Source organism: Dipodomys merriami, unplaced genomic scaffold, assembly GCF_024711535.1.
Source record: "Dipodomys merriami isolate MVZ:Mamm:240054 unplaced genomic scaffold, mDipMer1.0.p SCAF_11, whole genome shotgun sequence".
In the NCBI taxonomy this organism is placed as follows: Eukaryota; Metazoa; Chordata; class Mammalia; order Rodentia; family Heteromyidae; genus Dipodomys; species Dipodomys merriami.
In genome coordinates, this window is record NW_027202382.1 from 43,452,694 (window position 1) to 43,476,248 (window position 23,555).

Consider the following 23,555-nt stretch of genomic DNA (forward strand, 5'->3'; position numbering starts at 1 on the left):
CAAGCTGACTGCTCCCTCCCTCCAGAACCTGACCCGGGAACAAGCGGACTACTGCGTGTCCCACATGAAGCCCTACGTGGATGGCAAGGGCCGCGAGCTCCCCACGGCCTTCGACTACGTGGAGTTCACCCGCTCGCTCTTCGTGAACTGATCTCGGCTAGCCTGACCCCCACACTGCTTGCCCTGCTGCATGTGACTTCCTCTGTGCCCACTGAGAATATTCCACACGCTTACTTCCAGTGTAACCGTAAGCCTGCTTAGCGTGGTTAAGACTTAGTAGAAAATGGTGCTTCGATAAATCGCTCTGGTCTGGTCACAATCGCCATGTTGCTGTGGGGACCCACACGTGTCTTGAACCAGCTGCCCTCATTCCAGCCTAGAAAACCCGAGCGGCTGGCTCCCTCCGTCCTGTCCCCCCACCCTTGTTTTCTGTTTTCATGTCAAAGACAATAAAGGACTCTTCCCCCTAGAAACGTCTCTTCATTTGCTCACAGCAGAGGCCCGCAGCTCGCACAGCCTCACCCCTGCTTCCCTCACGTGGCTATCTCCGAGGCCAGCCGGTCCAAGTCCTCCGTCTCCCGGGGCCCCTGCTCCGTGAAGGCCGAGCTCAGCTGCCACACCTTCACCGTGCCCTTGGCGTCACCAGCAGCCAAGAGCCGCGTCTGCTGGCTGTTAAATTCCAGACAGTACACAGGGCTTCCGTCCTGGGTCTGCATGATGGACGCTGTGGGCTTCTGGGAGCTTTTTTGGAGATCAAACAGCTGCACATCACCTGCAGAGGGAGGTGGTTCGGAACCTAAGATCACCCCACCTGCTGTGGGCGGCCATGTTGGCCCCACAGGCAGTCGGTCCCCAGCCCAGGCACCAGCGGGGCCCCTAGCACCCCTGGAATAGGTTAGGCCTAGTGGCCTTTTCCTACCGTCCCCAGAAGCAGCTGCAAAAACCAGGGGGCGCACGGGGGACCAGCGCACGGCGAACAGGTACTTGTGGGACAGCTGCAGCGAGGTCAGGGGCTGGGCCTGCAGCATGGAGTAGAGGTGGACGTGGCCATCCGTCCCCGCGCTCAGGAAGAGATTCCTGCGTGGGGTGCAGAGCGGAGCCAGACATGGGGATGGGCACCGGGGGCTGCAGGCACTGCCAGGGCTCCCTTCGCTCCCCACACAGAGGGTAGGGTCCTCCCAAAGGGCCAGCCAGGACCAATCACCAGAGGCTCAGCCTGGCTCCCGGCGGGGGTCCACACCTGTGGAAGGGGGAGCAGCTCACAGAGTAGATGGGGCCCCCATGGGGAGAGAAGGTGAACTGCGCCGGGGCGCGCAGGGGCACTGAGCTGGGCATGCGTGTGAGCGCCGCCTCCTCGGCGGCCAGCGAGCACTTGATGGGGAAGCCGCCTTCCGTGGCCAGAACAAAAAGGCTGGGGTCGAAGCTGGAGAAGGACACGGCGGTGGCGCCCACCTCAGTCTCGCCCCGGGACGGCTGTGAAGAAGAGGCGGTGAGGTCCGGGGCTTCGGATCCCCGGGTCCCCACGGCCGCCCCGGGGGGGCCACAGCCATCTTGTGGCCCTACCTTCTTCAGCTTGCTGCTCCGCGGCAGCTGCTGCACGACCACGGCGAAGCCCTCCGTGAGCTGCAGCTGGCCGGCCCCCACCCCCTGCCACAGCAGCACCTTCCCGTCCGTGGCCACGCTCAGCACCTGGAACCGGTGACTGTGCTGCGGCTCCGGCAGCCAAAGAACCTGAGGAGACAGCGGGCGGGACAGTGAGAAAGAACGGGGCCGCAGCGGCCCCCCTGTCCCCACCATCCCCGCTCCCAGGTGGCGCAGGGCCCAGCCCCACCCACCTGGGGCACACAGGGTCCCAGCACCCAGAGAGGCAGATGAGCTGCGCGCCGCAGCTCATGCAGCCTCCTGTAGTCCCAGAGGCTGGGACGGGTGGAGCCCTGGGAATGCACAGCTGTCCAGAGGCCCAGTCCTGCTGACTCCCCCTAAGAGGACAGGGGCCTCCAGTCCTGCTCCCCGCGCCCTCTACACCTGACCTGGTACACAGGGTCCGTGTGGGTGTCGTCCGTCAGGCCTGTGCGCCACAGCAGGGGGTCTTCGGGCCGGCTCACGTCCCACACCAGCACCTCGCCATTGTACAGCCCTCCTGCCGGGAGCCGGGCCTGGCGTCAGCTCGGCCGCACCCAGCACTGCGGCTTCCCAGACAGGCACCAGCCATGCAGCCAGGACCAAGAGCCTCTGCCCTGAAAGTCCCCGCAGGGGGCCTCGGTGCCCCTGGCCGCACCCCTGGGACGCCATGTCTCTTCTCACCGCCTCCGCACAGCGCACCACATGCCCCTTCCACCCAGATGGCCCTTCCTCCCACATGCCCCTTCCATCCCCAGCCTGTGCCTGGGGCAGCCTTACCTTCTCCCCAGCAAGCTGTGGTACCAGCCCTTGGGCCTGCCCCTGGCCACCTCTGCAGGGAAGGAAGCCAGCCTGGGAGGGGGCGAGGGGAGGCTAGCACAGAGAGGCGGAGGCGGAGAGGCTGGCGTGGGGCGGACACTCACCTGCGATGTGGGCGGGCTGCGTGGGGTGGAAGGCCAGGCACATGACGGAGCTGGGCACCTCCACCACTGCCAGCGGCTGCTGGGGGTTCAGACGGCGCCGGTCCAGGTTCCAGGCACACACAAAGGACTTGAGTGTGCTCCAGTCACCATCGTCCAGCCTGCACAAGGACACACTTAGCCAGGAGCGCCCAAACAGAAAAGGGTTCGCCAGTGCCCCCGACCACCCAGACACAGCACTTGGGGTGCACAAGTGGCACCTCCAGGGCACGATGCTCTCGAGGGAGAGTCCAAGGCCCTGGAGAGGAGTCAAGGGGAATCAAAATACAGGCACAGAGAAACGGCAAAGGAGAGGTGGGCTGCCATGCAGCCCTGCTCCCCCGCACTTTTCTTGCCTAGCTGACCTAGAGTGGCCACATCCATGGAGCACACAGGCCGTGCGTGTCGGAGGTCTCCCACGGCCCCCACCGTCCCAGCTGCTACTCACCGGCCATAGGCACAGGCCAGCATGGAGCCCGTGGCATTCCAGGAAATGCTGGTCACGTGCAGCCCCTGCGCCTGGGCGGGGGGGTAGCACAGCGTGTGCAGACAGGACACCTGCGGACACAAGCCGTCCGCTAGCCCAGCCCCAAAGACACCCAGCCGCCGCCCCGTGGCAGCATCTGGCCTGGGCAGCCAGGCCCAAAAAGCTGTCCACATCCACTGCCCAGTCCTGGAAGACAGTGCAAAGCCGTCACCCTACCATCGCCCCTCACAGGCTGCTTCGGAAAGCCAGGAAGACGGAGCCAGAGAAGCAGAGTCCAAGCTGCACACCCGAGGCTCCGCAGCGCTCCCGAGACCCCATGCAAGGACGCACAGGCCGGCAGGCTGGGCGCGCTGCGCAGCGTGCGGACTCAGCCTCACCAAACAGCACGCCAACAAAGGGCTAGCATGGCCTTGTGTGTGTGTTACACAAGCCAGCTTCAGGGTTATTTTGTCTTTGCAGTGGTACATGGTTTTTTTTGTTTTTTTTTGTTTTTTTGGTCAGTCGTGGGGCTTGAACTCTGGGCCTGGGCGCTGTCCCTGCGCTCTTCAGCTCAAGGCAAGTGCTCTACCTCTTGAGCCACAGCACCACTGCCACTTCTGCTTTTCTAGTGGTTTATTGGAGATTAAGAGTCTCATGAACTTTTCCTGCCTGGGCTGGCTTTGAACCACGATCCTCAGACATCAGCACCCAGCTAAAATTATTTTTTGTGTGTGTGCAAGTCTTGGGGCTTGAACTCAGGGCATCACATTCTTAAGCTTTTTTGCTCGGGGATGGTGCTCTACCATTTGAGCAACACTCAGTGCCAGCATTTTGCTAATTGGCCATAAGAGTCTCTTGGATTTGACTTCCTGAGGGCGACTTTGAATTATAATCTTTAGATGTCAACCCCTTGAGTAGTTAGGATTATAGGTGCGAGCCACCAATGCCAAGCACTGTGTTCCTCTGGTTTTGTTTACTGTGCCCCCAGGGGAAGCCATGGGCAGGAGGACCTCGTGTGCCGTGAGCAGGAGAGACCAGGCCACAGAAGAGGCGCCGGATCAGCGCCAGCCCAGAGAAGCGCTTCCTGTACGAGGGTGTGGGAGGCCCGGCCCGCCTGAGGCACAGCTGCTCTGTGGCCTCTACCTCCCCAGCACGGAGATGGACGGTCTGGCAGCACCAACTCCCAGAATGGTGCCAGGACTCAAGGAGCAGCAGAAATTAAGAGCGGCAGCTGGCACTAGTGCCACCGAAACCTAGAGGGCTCTGGGGGGTGTGGGCAGGCTCCAGCCTGGGCTGGCAGCCCAGGTCCTACCGTCTGCTGCGGCTCAGCCCAGTTCACCTCGAAGCCATCGAAGGCATGGCTCTGCCAGTTCTTGCTCAGCTCCCGGATGACCATGGCCTCCACCCTGCGGAGGAAGGCCAGCAGCCGCGGGCTGTGGTGCCGGGGCAAAGGCAGCACAGCCACTGGCTCGGGGGCCTCCGTCTGCACCTGGGCATCTGCGTGCTTCCGGGCCTGGGTGGACACTTCGGCAGTGGCGATGCTGGCTGTCTGGCAACTTTTCTAGGAAGGAGAATAAACCAGCATCATCATGTGGCTGCGCGCATGCCTACAAGCACCCTCACCTCTTCCAAATAACTACTGGCTGCGCTGTCTCAGGCTAATTGGTATCTGGTTGCTTCATGTGTCCAGTGTCCCCTCTTCTTGTCACTAGGAGGAAACGCTGTCCCTCCCCGGTGGCTGGGGTTAGAGATGACCCCTCAACCCCCAATGTTCACTGAGGACAGGACATCCAGCCAGCCAGCCAGAGTGCTGTATCTTTCCCTAGCCAGTGATTGGCTCAGCTATGGCCATGTGACCAAAAATAAGCCAGTAAGAGCTACACTGGGACATGTGCTAGCAATCTAGGGAGGGGAGGGAGGATGCGGCTCAGATGCTAGCAGGTAAGAAGGCTGCCCCTGGAGCCAGCAGGGGCCACGTGGCTAAGAAACTGAGAAGTTCCTCAGACCTGGCCACCCGCAGAGGGCTTGGCCAGAGACTGCTCCCAGCAGCCTGTGGCGCCCTCCTCCCACCACCGAATGCGCCAGAAGGTGGAAGGAGGACCCACGTCCCTCCACGCTGCCACCTGTCTGCAAGGACCTCCTCGCTCTGCTGGGAACAGGGGCAGGATCAAATCAGCAAGGAAATGCCAACCAGCTTCGTCACACACTTCTAAGCTTTACTAAGAAAGAGGCCTGTGCGAGCCGGCGCCGCGCCCGCTGTCGTCCGGCAGAGCCCCTGTGCACATGGCCACCCACAGGCCGCCATGAAGGAAGCTGATTGTAGGCACGCATACCCACCACAGGCGCCATCCCCCTCTTTGTAGCACCACGGGCCTTACAGCCGCTAAAGCAGGCATCTATTCCCTATGGGAACTAGCTGACCCCTGCGTCCCTGACATTCGGCATGGGGTTTGGCAGGAAGAAGAGGTTCATTTGTGCACAAAGAGCCAAAATGGGACAAGGCATGTGCTTCAGTGCTTCAATGGAAACTGGTGTGTGTGAGAGAGAGAGAGAGACAGACAGACAGACAGACAGACAGGAATAAATAATATGGAAAACCCCAGGTACTTGGGCAGAAGTGGAGATGCTAACTAAGGAGGCTGGGCAGTCAAGATATGAAGGAGGAGACCTCTGTGGCAGGAAAATACAAGCTGAGAAGAGAAAGAGTCCCGAGCTGCAGGAAGGATTCCTAGGTTGGGGTGAGAGAGCCAGAGCAAAACCTCAGCTCAGCTGGGCACCGGTGGCTCACACCCGTAATCCTAGCTACTCAGAAGGCTAAAAACTGAGGCTCATGGGTGAAAATCAGCTCAGGCAGAAAGGTCTATAAGATTCTTATGGGGGCTGGGAAGGTGGCTCAGTGGTAGAGCGCTTGCCTTGCATGCATGAGGCCCTGGGTTCGATTCCTCAGCACCACATAAGCAAAAAGAAAAAAGCCGGAAGTGGCGCTGTGGCTCAAGGTCTACAACCAACAAAAAACAAACAAACAAAAACTCATATACCTAGAAAGGAATGAAGAACACTAGTATGGTTACTATAGGTAAATAAAAAATGACTTTTTGGAAGTGGCGCTGTGGCTCAAGTGGTAGAACGCTAGCCTTGAGCTGAAGAGCTGAGGGATTTGAGGGACAGCGCCCAGGCTCAGAGTTCAGGCCCCACAACTGACAAAAAAAATAAATAAAAATTAGTGAGCTGCACTGCCTGTGACTGGATTTGAAAGCTAGCATACACCCCGAAGCCAGGAACTGCCCAGGGCCACAGGCAGAGAAAGGCAGGATGCAGAGGCAAGATGAGAGGCCAGTAGTGCTGAGACGGAGAGAGGCCCCAGGTCGCCCAGGCCACCCCACTTCCCTGCCCAGTGATTCCAGGAGCAGCTGCAGGAAGCGCCTGCCTGGGGCTGGGTAGATTTTACTACTCCTACAACAAGGTGCCCTGGCCCAGGCCTCTGCTGCCCACCTAGCCAGGTCCAGAGTTCAAGCCCCATGACTAACCATATATACATATGTGTGTGTATGTATATGTACATATATATTTATACACGTATGTGTATGTGTGTGTATATCTATCTATATATGGCTCAAGTGGAACAGCACCAGCCTAGCAAAGGCTCACCCTGGGTTCAAGGACAGAAACACTTTTTTTCAACAATAGCTATCTGCAGAGACCATATTCAGTAGGCAAAAGAGTTGTGAGACACCCCTTCCTATGGTCTGCTCAACTGGAGGGGGTGCGGACGAGGCGTTGGGATGGCCTGCGGCCAGGGCAGGGCCCCCTCACCTCTGCTGGCTCACCCCACACTGGGCACTCCCTGGCCAGGCGCTGCTGGCCGTCCTCCAAACCAGCCACATCCGGAACTCCAGCTGGCCGGGAATCATGCCCTCCCCGCACCCCTTCCTTTTTTCAATTTTTATTTTTTGGCCTAGGCACTGTCCCTGAGCTTTTACACTCAAGGCTGGCGCTGTACCACTTTGAGCCACAGCACCATTGCCAGTTTTTCTGGTGGTTAATTGGAGATAAAGAGTCTCCCAAGCCAGGCGTTGGTGGCTCACACCTGTAATCCTAGCTACTCAGGAGGCTGAGATTTGAGGATCGCAGTTCAAAGCCAGCCCTGGCAGGAAAGATCGTGAGACTCCTATCTCCAATAAACCACCAGAAACCGGAAGTGGCGCTGTAGTTCAAGTGGTAGAGCGCTCGCCTTGAGCTGAAGAGCTGAGGGACAGCACTCAGGCCTAGAGTTCAAGCCCCACGACCGACAAAAAAAAAAAAAAAAGTCTCCCAGACAGGCTAGGAAGGTGGCTCAGTGGTAGAGTGCTTGCCTTGAATGCATGAGGCCCTGGGTTCAATTCCTCAGCACCACATAAGCAGAAAAAGGTGGAAGTGGCGCTGTGGCTCAAGTGATAGAACATTAGTCTTGAGCTGAGGGACAGCACCCAGGCCCAGAGTTCAGGCCCCATGAACGACAAAACAAAAGAGTCTCCCAGACTTTCCTGCCCAGGCTGGCTTTGTACTGCGCTTCTCAGATCTCAGCCTCCTGAGCTACCAGTGCCCAGCCGGGCTCTTCCTTTCTTCTGTAGCTCTGAGGATGGAACCCAAGGCCTTGTATAAGCAAGTACTCCTCCTCTGACTTCACCTCAACCCATCACCCCCTTTTCTTCTTTCTTTTTTTTGTCGGTCATGGGGCTTGAACTCTGGGCCTGGGCGCTGTCCCTCAGCTCTTCACCTCACGGCGAGCGCTCTACCTGTGAGCCACAGCGCCACTTCTGGATTTCTGGTGTTTTATTGGAGATAAGGGTCTCACAGACTTTCCTGCCTGGGCTGGCTTTGATCTCAGCCTCCTGAGTAGCTGACAGGCACAAGCCACCAGCCCCCAGCTCCGTCACCCTATTCTCATGGCCACTCCAAGGTACGCGGTCACTCAGATTCCCCTCAGCCCCTCCTTTTCCCTCAGGTCCTCAAGCTCCTGTGCCTCCTACCCAAGGCACAGGTGCACTGGAGATGGGGACTGGATGTGCCAGGAGTCAAGATGACCCCCTCCACTGCTCTCCAACATGCCAAAGGCACAGGCCACCCTGGCCAGCACCCATGGCCAGCCTGACATTCACCTGAACATGCAAATGCTGCTCGGAGGATCACGTGGCCTAGGGTCGAGCAGAGAAAGAGACTTCACAGAAGCCAGGACCAGCACAGCACACTGGGAAGCACTTACTGCTGACCACTCTGGCATTGTGTGTGTGTGCGTGTGTGTGTGTGTGTGTGTGTGTGTGTGTGTGTGTGTGTGTGTGTGTGTGTGTGTGTGTGTGTGTGTGTGTGTGTGTGTGTGTGTGTGTGTGTGTGTGTGTGTGTGTGTGTGTGTGTGTGTGTGTGTGTGTGTCTACAGCTCTTCTCGTGTTCCCTGGATTAAAGACTAGTATCAAAACTGTCTGGCTGTTGGCACTGGTGGCTCATGTCTGTAATCCTCACTACTCAGGAGGCTGAGATCTGTGGAGACTCAACTCTAATTAACTACCAGAAAACCAGAAGTGACACCGTGACTCAAAGTGGTAGATTGCTAGCCTTTAGAACAGGGCTCAGAGACAGCACCCAGACCCTAAGTTCAAAAACTGAAGTCAGGCGCTGGTGGCTCACACCTGTAATCCTAGCTACTCAGGAGGCTGAGATCTGAGCATCACAGTTTGAAGCCAGCCTGGGCAGGAAAGTCCATGAGACTCTGATCTCCAATAAACTGCTCAGGAAAAAGCCACAAGTGGTGCTGTGGCTCAAGTGGTAGAGTGCTAGCACTGAGCAAAAGCTCTAGGACAGTGCCCAAGCCCAGAATTCAAGCCCCAGAACTGTCAGAAAGTAAGGAGTGGGGGGGAAGGAGGGAGAGAAAAACTGTCTGCCATTCTCAGAAAGGTTGGGCACCATGCATTTAAAGCTGCTTCAAAGCCGGGCGCTGGTGGCTCACGCCTGTAATCCTAGCTACTCAGGAGGCTGAGATCTGAGGATCGTGGTTCAAAGCCAGCCCAGGCAGGAGAGACCGTGAGACTCTTATCTCCAATAAACCACCAGAAAACCGGAAGTGGCGCTGTAGCTCAAGTGGTAGAGCGCTCGCCTTGAGCTGAAGAGCTGAGGGACAGCGCTCAGGCCCAGAGTTCAAGCCCCATGACCGACCAAAAAAAAAAAAAAAAAAAAGCTGCTTCAAGCCAGGCACCGGTGGCTCACGCCTGTAATTCTAGTTACTCAGGAGGCTGAGATCTGAGGATCGTGGTTCAAAGCCAGCCCAGGCAGGAAAGTCCATGAAACCCTTATCTCCAATAAACCACTGGAAAACCAGAAGTGGCGCTGTGGCTCAAGTGGTAGAGCACTCACCTTGAGCTGAAGAGCGCAGGGGACAGCACCCAAGCCCAAAGTTCAAACCCCACGACCAACAAAAACAAAAAAAAAAAAACAAAAAAGTGCTGCTTCAAGTCAGTGCAGCAGCTTGCAAACCCACACTATCCAGCAGGGGGCACCATGCCCTGCAGCATGGCAAGGGCCAAGGATGACCAAATCTAGGGTGAGGGAGGGTAGAGGCAGGGCAAGGGCTGGTGAGGCACTGGAGGACAGCCCAGGCCCCGGGATGGAATTTTCTCCTTTTTTTTCTTTTTTTTTTTTTGGGGGGGGGGGCGGGTCCAGTTGTGGGGCCTGAACTCTGGGCCTGTGCACTGTACCTCAGCTCTTCAGCTCAAGGCTAGCGCTCTACCACTTGAGCCACAGCACCACTTCTGGCTTTTTTTTTTTCTTCTGCTTATGTGGTGCTGAGGAATCGAACCCAGGGCCTCATGCATGCAAGGCAAGCGCTCTACCACTGAGCCACCTTCCCAGACCCAGGGATGGAATTTTCAATGCAGCATTTTCTGGGAGGTGGAAAAATATACCAGACCAGCACCCTGTCCTCGGGGCGCTCAAACTCTTAGTGAAAGGCAGCACCCACCACAGAAGAACGGCCAGGTGCCCAACAGAGGGGAAGGCACACAGGCAGGGAAGTGGAAGTCAATGAACAGCAAACTGGTTACAACAGGCCAGGTGTGGTGTTTCACACCTGTAATAAAGAGGCAGAAGCTGGAGAATTAGGAAGTCAAGGTCATCCTGGATTACATAGTGAGAAAAAATCATGAATTTTCAAAATTAAAAACTACCTGGAGGGCTGGGAGGTTGGCTCAGTGGTAGAGCGCTTGCCTCACATGCATGAGGCCTGGGTTTAATTCTTCAGCACCACATAAGCAGAAAAGGCCGGAAGTGGCGCTGTGGCTCAAGTGGTAGAGCGCTAGCCTTGAGCTGAAGAGCTGAGGGACAGCGCCCAGGCCCAGAGTTCAGGCCCCACCACCGACAAAAAAACAACAACAACCAACAAACACCTGGAGCCAGGAGTTGGTGGCTCACATCTATAATCCTAGTTTTTCAGTATGCTGATATCTGAGGATTGCAGTTCAAAACCATTGTGGCAGGAAAAGCTTGTAAGACTCATCTCCAAAAACAAACACCAAAAAAAACCAGAAGTGGAGCTGTGGCTCAAAGTGATAGAGCCCTAGCTTTGAGCAGAAAAAGCTCAGGGATACTGCCTACACCCTGAGTTCAAGCTCTATGACCAACACACACACACACACACACACACACACACACACACACACACACTAGCTGTCTCAGGCCTGTGATCGTAGCTACAGAGAACGTTGAGGTCTGAAGGATCGCAGTTCAAAGTCAACCCAGGAAAGAAAGTCCACAAAAGTCTTATCTCCAATTAACCAGCAGAAAAGCCAAGAGTGGCTGGGAATGTGGCTTAGTGGTAGAGTGCTTGCCTAACATGCATGAAGCCCTAGGTTCAATTCTTCAGTACCACATGAACAGAAAAAGCTGGAAGTAGCGCTGTGGCTCTCAACTGGTAGAGCGCTAGCCTTGAGCAAAGAAGCTCAGGGACAGTGTCCAGGCCCTAAGTTCAAGCCCCAGGAATCCCTAAATAAATAAATAAATAAAAAGAAGTATGGGGCTGGTTAGGACAGCCCCAGCTCAGATACCTCAATAGTTCCCAACATACAAAATTCCCCCATCTGAGCAGCTCTGCGGCTTGGAATTGGCCATCACATTCCAAGAACTCATAGTGCCCATTCTGCAGGAAAAAGGTCACTGGCTGGCCCAGGCCAAGCCCCTAATTAAAATCTGCAATCCTACTGGAGCATGGACGGCTCTCACCTGTAATCCTAGCTACTCAGGAGATTGAAATCCAGACCAAGGCCTGAGGTCACCTTGGTCAGAAAAGTCCATGAGACACCATCTCCAAAATAACCAGCAAAAAGCCAGGCCACTGACATGACTCAAGTGGTAGAGCACCAGCTAAGCTAGGAGGTTAAAAAAGCACAAGGCAAGCCTAAATTCAAACTTAGATTACTGTGGGGGGACGGGGGGGGGGGGGTTGGAGGGGGAGGGGAATCCCCAACTCTAACCAAGTTTAGGATCCTTTGCTCTGTCAACAGTTCAGGACATAGCAAGAAAAGAAGTTAGATCACTAATGTTTAATGTTTTGCTTTTTAAATCCCTCTTGAAACACAAATATATCACAATGTTGCAATGTTCAACTCTTCTAGAGGAACCTATCAAATAAAGAAACCAAATAAAAATTTAGTTACAACACACATCAAAGAGTTCATTGATAATAAAGAAAAACTGGAAACATCCTATGGGTCATCAAACTGGCACTGGTTAAATAAAATTAAGTTTAAGAAGCTTTTGTTAGGCTAGGGTTGAAGCTCAGTGGCAGAGTACTTGCCTATAATACTCAAGGTCACTTCATAAAAGGAAGAAAAAAATGAAAAGGGAAATTTATTTATTTATTAGATTATTTATTTTTTTGCCAGTCCTGGGGCTTGAACTCAGGGTCTGGGCACTGTCCCTGAGCTTCTTCTGCCACAGCGCCACACCTGGCTTTTTCTGTTTACGTGGTACTGAGGAATCAAACCTATAGCTTCATGCACGCTAAGCGAATACAACTAAGCCACCTTCTCCCAGCCTTATTTTTTTTTTAGTTATTGCCATGCCTGGAATTGACCCTATATCAGAAACAAAATCCAATCAGGCAACAATAGCTCAGCCTGTAATCCTAACTGCTCAGGAACTGAAACCTGGAGGGTCTCAATTTAAAGCCAGTCTGACAGAAAAGTTTAGGAGACTCCATTTCTTGTTAACCAACCAAATGCTGGACTGGAGGTATAGTTCAAATGATAGAGCACCAGCCACGAGCAAGAAAGCTGAGCAAGAGCATAAGACCAAGAGTTCAAGCCCTAATATCAGCACCAGAAAAAAAAAAGGCGATCGGAGATGTGGCTAAAATTGTAGGACACTTATGTAATATGCACAAGGCCCTGGGTTCAATCCCATAAGGCCTAATAAGAATCTCTTGGGGCTGGGAAGGTGGCTCAGTGGTAGAGTGCTTGCCTTGCATGCATGAGGCCCTGCGTTCGATTCCTCAGCACCACATAAGCAGAAAAAGCTGGAGGTGGCACTGTGGCTCAAGTGGTAGGGCTAGCTCTGAGCTGAAGAGCTGAGGGACAGCGCCCAGGCCCAGAGTTCAGCTCCCACAACTGGCAAAAAAAAAAAAAGAATGTCTTACAAGTAAAACATCCTGGATTTGATCCCCAGTAATAAAAGAGAAGACCAACAAAAAATAAAATAAAAAAAAATATATATATATACATATATACATACATACATTATATACATACACACACACACACACACACACACACACACACACACACACACACAGAGTTAAAAAGAAGCTGGGTGCCAGCTCATGCCTGTAATCCTAGCTACTCAGGAGGCTGATATTTGAGGATCATGGTTCAAAGCCAGCCTAGGCAGCAAAGGCCATGAGATTCTTATCTCCAATAAACCACTCAGAAAACTGGAAGTGGTGCTATGGCTCAAGTGATAGAGCGCTAGCCTTGAGCTGAAGAGTTGAGGCCCAGTGCCCAGGCCCAGAGTTCAGGCCCCACAACCAACCAAAAAAAAAAGCTATCCACAAGAAACTTTAGGGGCCTCGATCTCATCCTATGCTCCCCAATCTCCCCTCAGTCTCGCTCATCTCACTGATCCTTACTGCATCAGTAAGTCCCATCCCAGCATCTCCTAAAATCTGAATTTTCAGGAAAACAGTTTGAATGTCAGTGCATAAAACGTATTTTTTTTTTCTGGTCATGGAGCTTGAACTCTGGGCCTGGGCACTGTTCTGAGCTCTTCAGCTCAAGGCACTCTACCACTTGAGCCATAGCACCCACTTCCAGCTTTTTCTGTGTATGTGGTACTGAAGAATCGAACCCAGGGCCTCATGCATGCAAGGCATGCATGGCATGCAAGGCACTCTACCACTGAGCCACCTTCCCAGCCCCATAAAAGGTATATTTACCTTCAAGATGGGACAGACTGAACTAACATGACCCGAATGTGCTTTTGGCCTGTGCATTAAAGGGCCAGTTAGGAAGGGGCTGGAGCCAGCACAGATCCTGGCTGGACAACTGCAGACATGAAGGCCTCAGGCAAGACACCTATGTGTTCTCAAGATCAATATTTCCTGGAAACATCCCTAATGTTGGTAACCTAGACTATAAAGGGTTTCAGCAACCTGCATTTCCTCTTCTGGGAAACGCACAGCTCATTTTCACTCAGTATTGGAAGACCCTATCCTTACAACGCAAGGCCTTTCTTTTGTGTGTGTGTGTGCTGACACTGTAGCTTAACCATCTCAATTTCCACTCAAAGCTAACACTAGACCCCCAGAGCCACAGATCCACTTCTGACTTCTTGGTGGTCAACTGAAGATAAGAGTCTCACAGACTTTCCTGCAGAAGCTAGCTTTAAACTGTAATCATCAGATCTCAGTCTGTCGAGTAGCTAGTAACACAGGAGTGAGCAACCAGCACTCAGCACAAGGTTTTGTTTTGGTTTTTTGGTCGGTCCTAGGGCTTAAAATCTGGACCTGGGTGCTGTCCCTCAGCTCTTCGGCTCAAGGCAAATGCTCTATCACTAGAGCCACTGTGCCACTTCTGGTTTTCTGGTGGTTAACTGCAGATAAGTTTCAAGGACTTTCCTCTCTGGGCTGGCCTTGAACCGTGATCCTCAGATCACAGCCTTCTGAGTAGCTAGGATTATAGGCATGAACCACTGTCATCCGGCTCCTTTAGTTTTTTTTTTTCCTCAAAGATAGTGATCTATTTAAGCAACAGCTCCACTTTGGCTTTTGAGTGATCAGTTGGAGTTAAGAATCTAAAGGACTGGGGCTGGGAAGGTGGCTCAGTGGTAGAGCGCTTCCCTCACATGCATGAGGCCCTGGGTTCGATTCCTCAGCACCACATAAGCAAAAAGAAAAAAAGCTCGAAGTGGTGCTGTGGCTCAAGTGGTAGAGTGCTAGCCTTGAGCTGAAGAGCTGAGGGACAGCACCCAGGCCCAGAGTTCAGGCCCCACGACCAGACAAAAAAAAAAAAAGAATCTAAAGGACTTTCCTGCCAAAGCTGGCTTCAAACTGTGATCCTCAGATCTCAGCCTCTTGAGTAGCTAAGAAGATTACAGCCAACCAGTAGCCTTTTTGATTTCCTGTCTTACCAGACTTCAGACTTCATCTGGGACTACTCTCCCTTAATCTTCTCCAGCTCCCCACACTTCTTGGAACAGATCTGCCAGGGGCTGGGAATGTGGCTTAGTGGTAGAGTGCTTGCCTAGTAGACATGAAGCCCAGGGTTCAATTCCTCAGTACTACATAAACAAAAAAGAAAATGCAAGTGGCCCTGTGGATCAAGTGGTAGAGCAGTAGCCTTAAGCAAAAGAACAGGGACTGTGCCCAGGCCGAGTTCAAGAGAAAAAAAACAGATCTGCCAATCTCCCAGGAGACCAAAGCCTTCCCACCAGCCAAGTGGTCAGTCTGAACTGCTTTACTCAGCTTATTCTGGCTTCTCCAAGTCTGCTCAAAGAACATCTGTTTTTTGGTGTGTTTTTTTTTTTTTTGGTTCCAGTCGTGGGGCCTGAACTCGGCCTGGGCGCTGTCCCTCAGCTCTTCAGCTCAAGGCTAGCGCTCTACCACTTAAGCCACAGCACCACTTCTAGCTTTTTTTCCTTTTTGCTAGGATTACAGGTGTGAAAGGCAGCAATGGAGAGTTCATCTCCTTCCATCATCCAAGTCTCCCCTCCATGGCTGATGGACCTCCAATGTACAGAAGCTCAAATCTGCACCCATGCTCTATCTGGGCGAAACCAGAGTCAGACCTTCCTTCATCTCAACAGAATGCTTGTGTGCGTTTGAACTCGGGTCCTGGGCACTGTCCCTGAGCTCCTATTGCTCAAAGCTAGTACTCTACCACTTGAGCCACAGTGCTACTTCTGGCTTTTCCTGTTTATGTGGTCCTGAGGCATCGAACCCAGGGCCTCAGGCATGCTAGGCAAGCACTGTACCCCTGAGCCACCTTCCCAGCCCCTTGTGTGGACTTTTGATTAAGCCCAGCTACCTATCGCAATTCAAGTCATTAAAAACTTTACGGAAAACCCATTCCAAGTGGGGTCCTCACAGACCAGCTGCCTTCACTTTTTCGTCATGCGCAGTCGGGACGGTGTGGGCCCAGGCGGCCCCCGGTGGGCACTCGTGGGTAACAGCGGCCCGCCTCGGAGCCGGGCCCGGCCGCGGCGCCGGCCCCGCGTCCCGCCCCGCCCGCCCGCCCGCGGCCCCCGGAGCGCGGCCCGCGCCCTCACCGTCTCCCCGCGGATGCCCTGGGCGACCCTCCACTGCGAGGGCACGGACGCCACGCCCAGGGTCTCGTCTTGCAGCGGCCCGGACCTCCCGGGACCCTCGACATTCGCATTCCCGCCGGTCGCCAGCTCCGCAACACCCGCGGTTCCCGCTCGGAGAGCCAGCCCGGCTGCACGCAGGTTGCTATGGTGACGGGCCCGCCCCCCTCGCGCCTGCGTACTCAGGCGCGACCTCCGACCCTCCCCCTCCCCGCGCCTCCGTGAGCGGAAGGCCGGGCAATTGAGGCTAGCGGCACCATTTTTGAACTGGTCGTATAATGTTTCCCCAAAGCCTAAGAAGAAAAATGGAGACTTAATGCTTCTTACAGACACTGCCATAGCGTGACTGGTTTGGGATACCTCCAGGAAGGGACTCGCTTAAGAACGTGAAGCTCCTTCTGGACACAGAGACCTGCGGAAGTGAAGTATGGGTTCCAGGTTCAAAGATGGCGCCGGGAGGCCAGGCGCGGGAGCGAGGGCGGTGGCAGCGGAAGGCCGCGGCCTTGCCGGCGGAATCCGCCGTTCTGGGCCCGGCGCTCCCCCCGCCCCGCCGCGGCCTGTGCTCCCGGGCTCCGCGCCGTCCCGCCGCGAGGCCTCGGGCTTCCAAGAGACAAAACTGCGCGTAGAATCCAGAGTGGGCTCGGTGTGTCAGCAAAAGCTGATGTGCCGGGCTGTGCCGGTGATGTGCAGTACTCACGCATGGATCCCAAGAGAGGGCGAATAGATGAGAGGCCAAAATAAGGAAATGTCTTACACACGCACACACACCCGTGGGGGCCAGGGTACCTGGCTGAGACCAGGGGCAGAGTGACCCTAGATTCAATCTCCATCACCCAAACCAAAGACGACATGGCTACCAATTCATGGGTGCTTGCCAGCTGCCAAAGAACCCAGGGCATGTATGTTTATCTCAAGAAGCCTCACCACCATACAGGGCGCCGGCCGCTCACCCCTGTCATCCGAGCTACTCAAGAGGCTGAGACCTGAGGACCGCTGTTCAAAGCCAGCCCTGGCAGGAAAGTCCGTGAGACTCTTATCTCCAATAAACCATTAGAAAACTGGAAGTGGCGCTGTGACTCAAGTGGTAGAGTGCTCGCCTTGAGCTGAAGAGCTGAGGGACAGTGCCCAGGCCCAGAGTTCAAGACCCACAACCGACAGGGAGGGGGAGGGGGGGAGAGGAAGCCTCACCACCAGAAGTAACTTGTGAAGTATGTGTGTGTGTCTGTGTGTGTTTGCAGTGCCAGGAATTAAACCCATAGCCTTCTGCATCTCAAGCCGTTTCACTACCATTGAGCTACACACACACAGAACACCAGCCCCCAGCTCAATGTCATTCGTGTGTGTGTGTGTGTGTGTGTGTGTGTGTGTGTGTGTTTTAGGGGTGCTGATGGTCAGAGACGTAGCTACCCCTAAGTACCCCATAAGAGCTCACAGGTGGCCTGCTTGGACCCAAAGCCCAGTGTAAGTAAAATATATTAAATGATAGCTTTCATTAGGTAACAGATGAAGAGAACACCTTGTGTTATTCAGGCAGGAAAAGTGGCTGAAAAAAGGGAGATCCACCCCAGAGGGCCAGGACTTATCTAGGCCAGGGACAGGAAGAGGTGTGGCCAGGTGGGGGAAAGGTGTGGCCACACTGGATCCAGATGTGTCCCATCAGGTGACTGCTTTCAGGTGTGCCAGTTACCTAAGTAACAGATACTGGGTGGAAACTTAGCCAAGAGGTAGGGAGGTGTCTGCACAGGGCCTGCACTGCACAGGGCAAACTTTGCACCAAGCATTCTGTGGGCCTCTAGGTAGGGATCCCAAGGCTCTACAGGACTCTCCACAGACATGGAACCCTGCCCCTGCCCAGTTCTGGATCTGTGTGTACTATCCAGAGTCTTTCCAATCCAGACAATGTTCAAGCCAAGGCCACAAAGACAGGTTAGATCACCAACACTAGAGAAATGAGATGCAACAGAAGTGTCTTCCTAGATAAAATTTTCCATGTGATGCCCTCTTAACCCTAAGAGAACTTGGAAATGTCACCGAAGATTCTGAAATTCACAAAAAAGGACTCCCAGAATCCAAATGACTGAGGTTGGTGGCATCCATCTATAAATCCCAGCCCTGAGAGGCTGGGGTCATTAGTTGAAGTCTGGCCTCAGAAAAAGACTGCATCTCAGTCAAGAAGACAGGTCTTCCTTGGGGCTGGGAAGGTGGCTCATTGGTAAAGTGCTTGCCACCTTGCATGCATGAGGCCCTGGGTTCGATTCCTCAGCACCACATAAGCAGAAAAAGCCAGAAGTGGCTCTGTGGCTCAAGTGTTAGAGAGCTAACCTTGAGCTGAGTTGCTGAGAGACAGCACCCAGGCCTAGAGTTCAAGCCCCATGACCAGCAAAAAAAAAAAAAAGACATCTCCCAACTTCTCAGAAATATACTTAGGACCTGTGTCCCCTAGGCAAAATTTCCAGAAGTTATCTGAAAAATAACAAAAGCAAAAAGAGCCAGGGAGCTTCAGCCCAGCAAACACAATTCCCATTCCCCCAAGTAGGGGTGGGGGGGAGAGGGGAGAGAAGGGGCGCTACTTGGAAGAGGAAAATTCCATCAAGTTCCAATTCCTAGGCGTGCCCTGGCAATCCTCTTCTACCAGCTCTGCATTCATTTAGTCACCCAACTGTCTGTCAGCTCTGAGCCAGCTATACCACCTGTATGTTAGGCCTGGGGTCCAGCTACAGCACTCAACAGTAATCTCTTAGAATTTACACCCTGACATTTGACCTTGACTTAATAAATGAATAATTAGGGTGAAAGAGAGGGTAGGGGGACTTGCAAGAAGCATGCTAGTTGCTAATGGCTTCTACCTGTAATCCTAGCTACTCAGGAGGCTGTGATCTAAAGGATAACAGTTCAGAGCCAGCCTGAGCAGGAAAGTGTATGTAAGCATTAGGCCCACCTTGGTCCTCAGCTCCACCCAGATCTGAGCTCCTCACTGCCTAGGAGTTCTACCATACAGCTGGCCCCTCCCTCTCTGTGCCCAGACCCACCTCAACTCCCACCTACCTCACCTCCTAGCCCTCACACCCTGCTTCTACCTAGATAGTCGAGGCTGACTTGAACTCTCTCTCCGCAGCAAATATGGCTCCTCTAATAAACCTTGTAATAATCTTTCTCCTGTGCCTGTCTGCCTCTGTGTGGTCCCTTGGGATGGATGTGACAGACCCTTTCAGTGTAAGTCTCTAGTCTCCAGTTAACCAGCAAAAAGCCAAAAGTGGAGCTGTGGCTCAAGCTCAAGTGGTAGAGTGCCAGCCTTGAGGGAAAAAGATATGGTCAGCACCCAAGGTGCTGATATGGTCAAGCACCTAGAACTATGTGCGCACACAGCTGGACTAAGATCCCCGTGCCTCACAGACACAAGTGTGTGTACATGAATGAGCACAGACACAAGTGTGTGTACATGAATGAGCACTGTGCTAGGTTTCAAGCCAGGAACCATCACATGTGAATACATGCTCCACCACTGAGTTACACCCCTGTCCCTAGTCAACAAATATTAACTAATGCATACATAGTCAATAGCAGGGGAAGGAAACAGGTATTCCAGCTACCCCTAGAAACAACTGTTCCTTTCAGGCAGAAAAGGAAGGCTTCCTGGAGGAGGTGCTGTTTTGTGAATTTAATCCCTCTGGGACTCTAGAATCCTTCCCCATCTCCAGCTTGTCTCCAACTCCCCTCCACCAGCAAATCAAAGACCTCCACTCAGGCTCCCACCTGCGTTTACCCACGGGGGAAAAGCCCCAGGAGCAAGGTGAACTGAAGACCAAGAGGTCTCCATACACTCATTCAAATACTTGCCTGTGCTTGATTTAGGCAGGAAGGAAAGGCCTAAGAGATACAAGTCCCTGCTGCCTCCTCTTTTCCTAACTGGGATCCAGGAGGGCAAATCCTTCCGTCACACTTACTGGCAAGCAGTAGAACCAGCCCTGGGAAGCCATCATTCACCTGGGCTGTCTTGTTTTGTGTATGCCCATCCTGGACCTTGAACTCAGGGCCTCGGCACTCTCCCTTAGCTTTTGTGCTGCTTGCACTCTTCCACTTGTGCCTTGCTCCACTTCCGGCATTTGGGTGGTTAATTGGAGATAAGAGCCCCATACCCTTTCAAGCCTAGACTGAGACTGTCTCTGAGCCTTAATTCTCAGGTCTCAGCCTCCTGAGTAGCTAGGATTACAGGTATGAACCACCTGGCCTTGTGCTCGCTATTTCTGAGATAAGGTCTCATTTCTAGCCTAGCCCATTCCTGGACTGAGCTCCACCTGTTTTTCATTTTTCTCTATAACTGGGATGACAGACCTGTGTCACCAGGCCCAGCCACTTTCCTTTGACATAGAATCTTTCAGGCTTCTCTGCCTGGCTAGCCTCAAACCTTGATCCTCCTGATGTCAGTCTCTCACTTGCTTAGGATGCTAGGCTTGCACCACCGCCACCACCAAGTCCAGCTATTGTTGAGAAGGGGTCTGGAGACTATTTGTGCGGGCTTGCCTCAGACTTCTATCTTCTGATCTCAATCATGTGGTTACTTACAATTACAGGTATAAGCCACAACACTGGCTCATGTCTGGATTTTTTTTTTTTTCTCCATTCCTGGGTTTTGAACCTAGGGCCAGGGTGCTGTCCTTGAGCTTTGGTATTCAAGGCGTTAGTGCTCTACCACTTGAGCCACAGCTCTACTACTGGTTCATTGCAGATCTGACTCTCCAAGACTTTTCCTGCCCAGGCTAGTATGAGATCCTCAGATCTCAGCTGTACAGACATAAGTCACCAGACCTCCCTCCCTTTTACTTTATATAGTTTATTTAATTACTTTTTTTTTTTTTCTTTTTGGTCGGTCATGGGGCTTGAAAACTCTGGCCTGGGCACTGTCCCTCAACTCTTCAGCTCAAGGCTAACGCTCTACTGCTTGAGCCACAGCGCCACTTCCGGTTTTCTGAGTGGTTAATTGGAGATAAGAGTCTCATGGACATTTTTGCTCAAGCTGGCTTTGAACCACAATCCTCAGACTTCAGTCTCCTGAGTAGCTAGAATTACAGGTGTCAGCCCCCGGCACCTAGCAGTTTAATTACTTTTAAAATAGAGTCCTTAGCCAAGTGCTGGTGGCTCTCATCTGTAATTCTAGCTACCCAGGAGGCTGAGATCTGAGGATTGTGGTTCAAAGCCAGCCTGGGCTGGAAAGTCCTTGAGACGCTTATCTCCAATAACCACTAGAAAACCAGAAGTGGCGCTGTGGCTCAAGCAGTAGAGTGCTCCCCTTGAGCTGAAGAGCGCAGATACAGTACCCAAGCCCAGAGTTCCAGTCCCACGACCGACAATAAATAAATAAATAAATAATAGAGTCCTTCACTATAATCCAAGATCAGTTGCAGACTATGATCATTCCATATGCTTCTCCAGTAGCTCGGATAACAGGCTTGCACTGCTATGTCCTGACCCTCAGCTGATATTTTCTTCCACCCAAATATGAAGCTTAGGGAATGAACCCAGGCACAGTGAAATATACATAAGCTCTGGCTCAGAGCAACTGGACAATTTAGCAACATGTTAAAAGCCATTATTATTTACTCTACAATTACAGTTATAGGAATGTATTCTAAGTAAATAACAATGTATCGGTGCCAAAATTTAGCTTCTAGGAAGTGCATCATAGCACTGCTCACAGTAACAAACTCCTTTAAGTTGTCACTGCTGAGTTTAAGTACAATAAAATATAGCACATGTACCTGAGAAAAGGACTGGACATAGTGGCATATTTCCATAATCCCAGCTACTCTAGAGAGGGAGATAGGAGAATTCATCTCTGATCTCTGAAGCAAAAGCTTGAGGCCTTACCACCCCTCACACACACCCAAAAAGAGCAAACTGAAAACAAAAGGACTATAGGTAGCTCAAATCACAGAGTGCTTGAATAACAAACATGATGCCCTGATTTCAAGCCTCAGTACCTCCAAAAAAAAAAAATCAATGCAGCAATGAAAACTAGTATTGTTTATATGAAATGGTATAGGAAGACATTAAAGAAAAAATATGTTATTAGGAAATAAAATATCACAGCCAGGTCCCTGTTGCTTGTGTCTATAATCCCAGCTATTCAAGAAGCTGAGATCTGAGGATTGTGGTTCAAAGTCAGTCTGGGCAGGAAAAAAGTTATTTTCAATTAGGCTGGGAAGGTGACTCAGTGGTAGAGCACTTGCCTTGCATGCATGAGGCCCTGGGTTTGATTCCTCAGCACCACATAAGCAAAAAGAAAAAAGCTGGAAGTGGTGCTGTGGCTCAAGTGGTAAAGCACTAGCCTTGAGCTGAAGAGCTGATGGACAGCGCCCAGGCCCAGAGTTCAGTCCCCATGGCCGGACCCCCCCAAAAAAAGTTATTTTCAATTAACTACCAAAAAGCCAGAATTAGAGATGTATCTCAAGTGATAGAGCACCAACATAAGCAGAATAAAATTAAGGGATCTGGGCACTGGTGGCTCATGCCTGTCATCCTAGCTACTGAGGAGGTTGAGATCTAAGGATTGTAGTTCGGGCAGGAAAGTTCGTGAGACTCTTATCTCCAATAAACTACCAGAAAACCAGAAGTGGTGCTGTACTTCAAGTGGAAGAGCATTAGTTATTGTTGTTGTTTTTTGGGTGGGGGTCGATCATGGGGCTTGAACTCTGGGCCTGGGCGCTGTCCCTCAGCATTTCAAACTCAAGGCTAGCGCTCTACCACTTGAGCCACAGCGCTACTTCCTGCTTTTTCCTGCTTATGTGGGATTGAGGAATTCAATCCAGGGCCTCATATATGCTAGGCAAGCACTCTGCCACTGAGCCACATTCCAAGCCCCTCCTTGAGCTATTTTTTGCTCAAGGCTAGCTAGCTCTTTACCACTAGGAGCCACAGCACCACTTCCAGTTTTCTGGTGGTTAACTGAAGTCTCATTTACTTTCTTGCCCGGGTTGGCTTTCCACCATGATCTTCAGATCTATGCCCTGAGTAGCTAGGATTACAGGTGTGAGCCTCCAGTGCCTGGCTTTTTTTTTCTCCTTTAGTAATAGCACTGGGTTTTTGGGGTTTTTTTTTGGGTCTGGTCGTGGGGCCTGAACTCTGGGCCTGGGCGCTGTCCCTCAGCTCTTCAGCTCAAGGCTAGCGCTCTACCACTTGAGCCATAGCGCCACTTCTGGCTTTTTTCTTTTTGCTTATGTGGTACTGGGGAATCGAACCCAGGGCCTCATGTATGCAAGGCAAGCACTCTACCACTGAGCCACCTTCCCAGCCCAGCCCCAGCACTGGGGTTTAAACTGATGTCCTTGCCCTTCATCATTCAGCCAGCATTTTCCATTTAAACCAGCCATCCAACCCTACTTGTGACTGGTTAATTCTGGAGATGGAGTCTAGCGGATTTTTCTACGCTGGCTGGCTCAGCCCTCCAGATCTTAGCCTCCGGAACATGTTCATTTTAAAGTCATATGCTCCTAAGATCCAAAGTTTAACATTATAACACATCAAGCAATAAAGCCCTTCTCCATGCTGTCATTGCCCAGCAGGTCCAACTGGAGCTCCTGGGCTCCCCTGGAGTCATTCTGGAGCTGGGCTGTGGCACTCTCTTCTGTGAAATGGGGATGTCCTGACCACATGGTTTCAGACTTCCCATTTTTCTTTCACCTTAGTTCTAGTTC

The 23,555-nt window shown here is 52.5% G+C and overlaps 2 protein-coding genes across 10 annotated transcripts in view; one reads left to right on the forward strand and one right to left on the reverse strand.

Moving 5' to 3' along the window:
• The window catches only part of Sptan1 (spectrin alpha, non-erythrocytic 1), a 75,026-nt gene extending 74,553 nt beyond the window's left edge, over nucleotides 1–473 (forward strand). For all 9 annotated transcript variants that reach the window (XM_070014762.1, XM_070014764.1, XM_070014766.1 and 6 more), the window contains one exon: nucleotides 26–473. In XM_070014762.1, the coding sequence (XP_069870863.1) occupies nucleotides 26–151 (126 nt within the window). In that variant the 3' untranslated portion in view covers nucleotides 152–473. The remainder of the gene's footprint in view (nucleotides 1–25) is intronic.
• On the reverse strand, nucleotides 465–16,715 carry Dync2i2 (dynein 2 intermediate chain 2). Its single transcript, XM_070005138.1, is given in 13 exon segments — nucleotides 465–772; nucleotides 920–1,077; nucleotides 1,241–1,473; nucleotides 1,564–1,731; nucleotides 2,031–2,140; nucleotides 2,544–2,701; nucleotides 3,028–3,137; nucleotides 4,358–4,606; nucleotides 15,829–15,980; nucleotides 15,983–16,009; nucleotides 16,225–16,276; nucleotides 16,372–16,480; nucleotides 16,651–16,715. Coding segments are annotated over 13 exon segments (1,830 nt in total). The 3' UTR covers nucleotides 465–533.
• Between the last annotated feature and the right edge of the window lie 6,840 nt (nucleotides 16,716–23,555).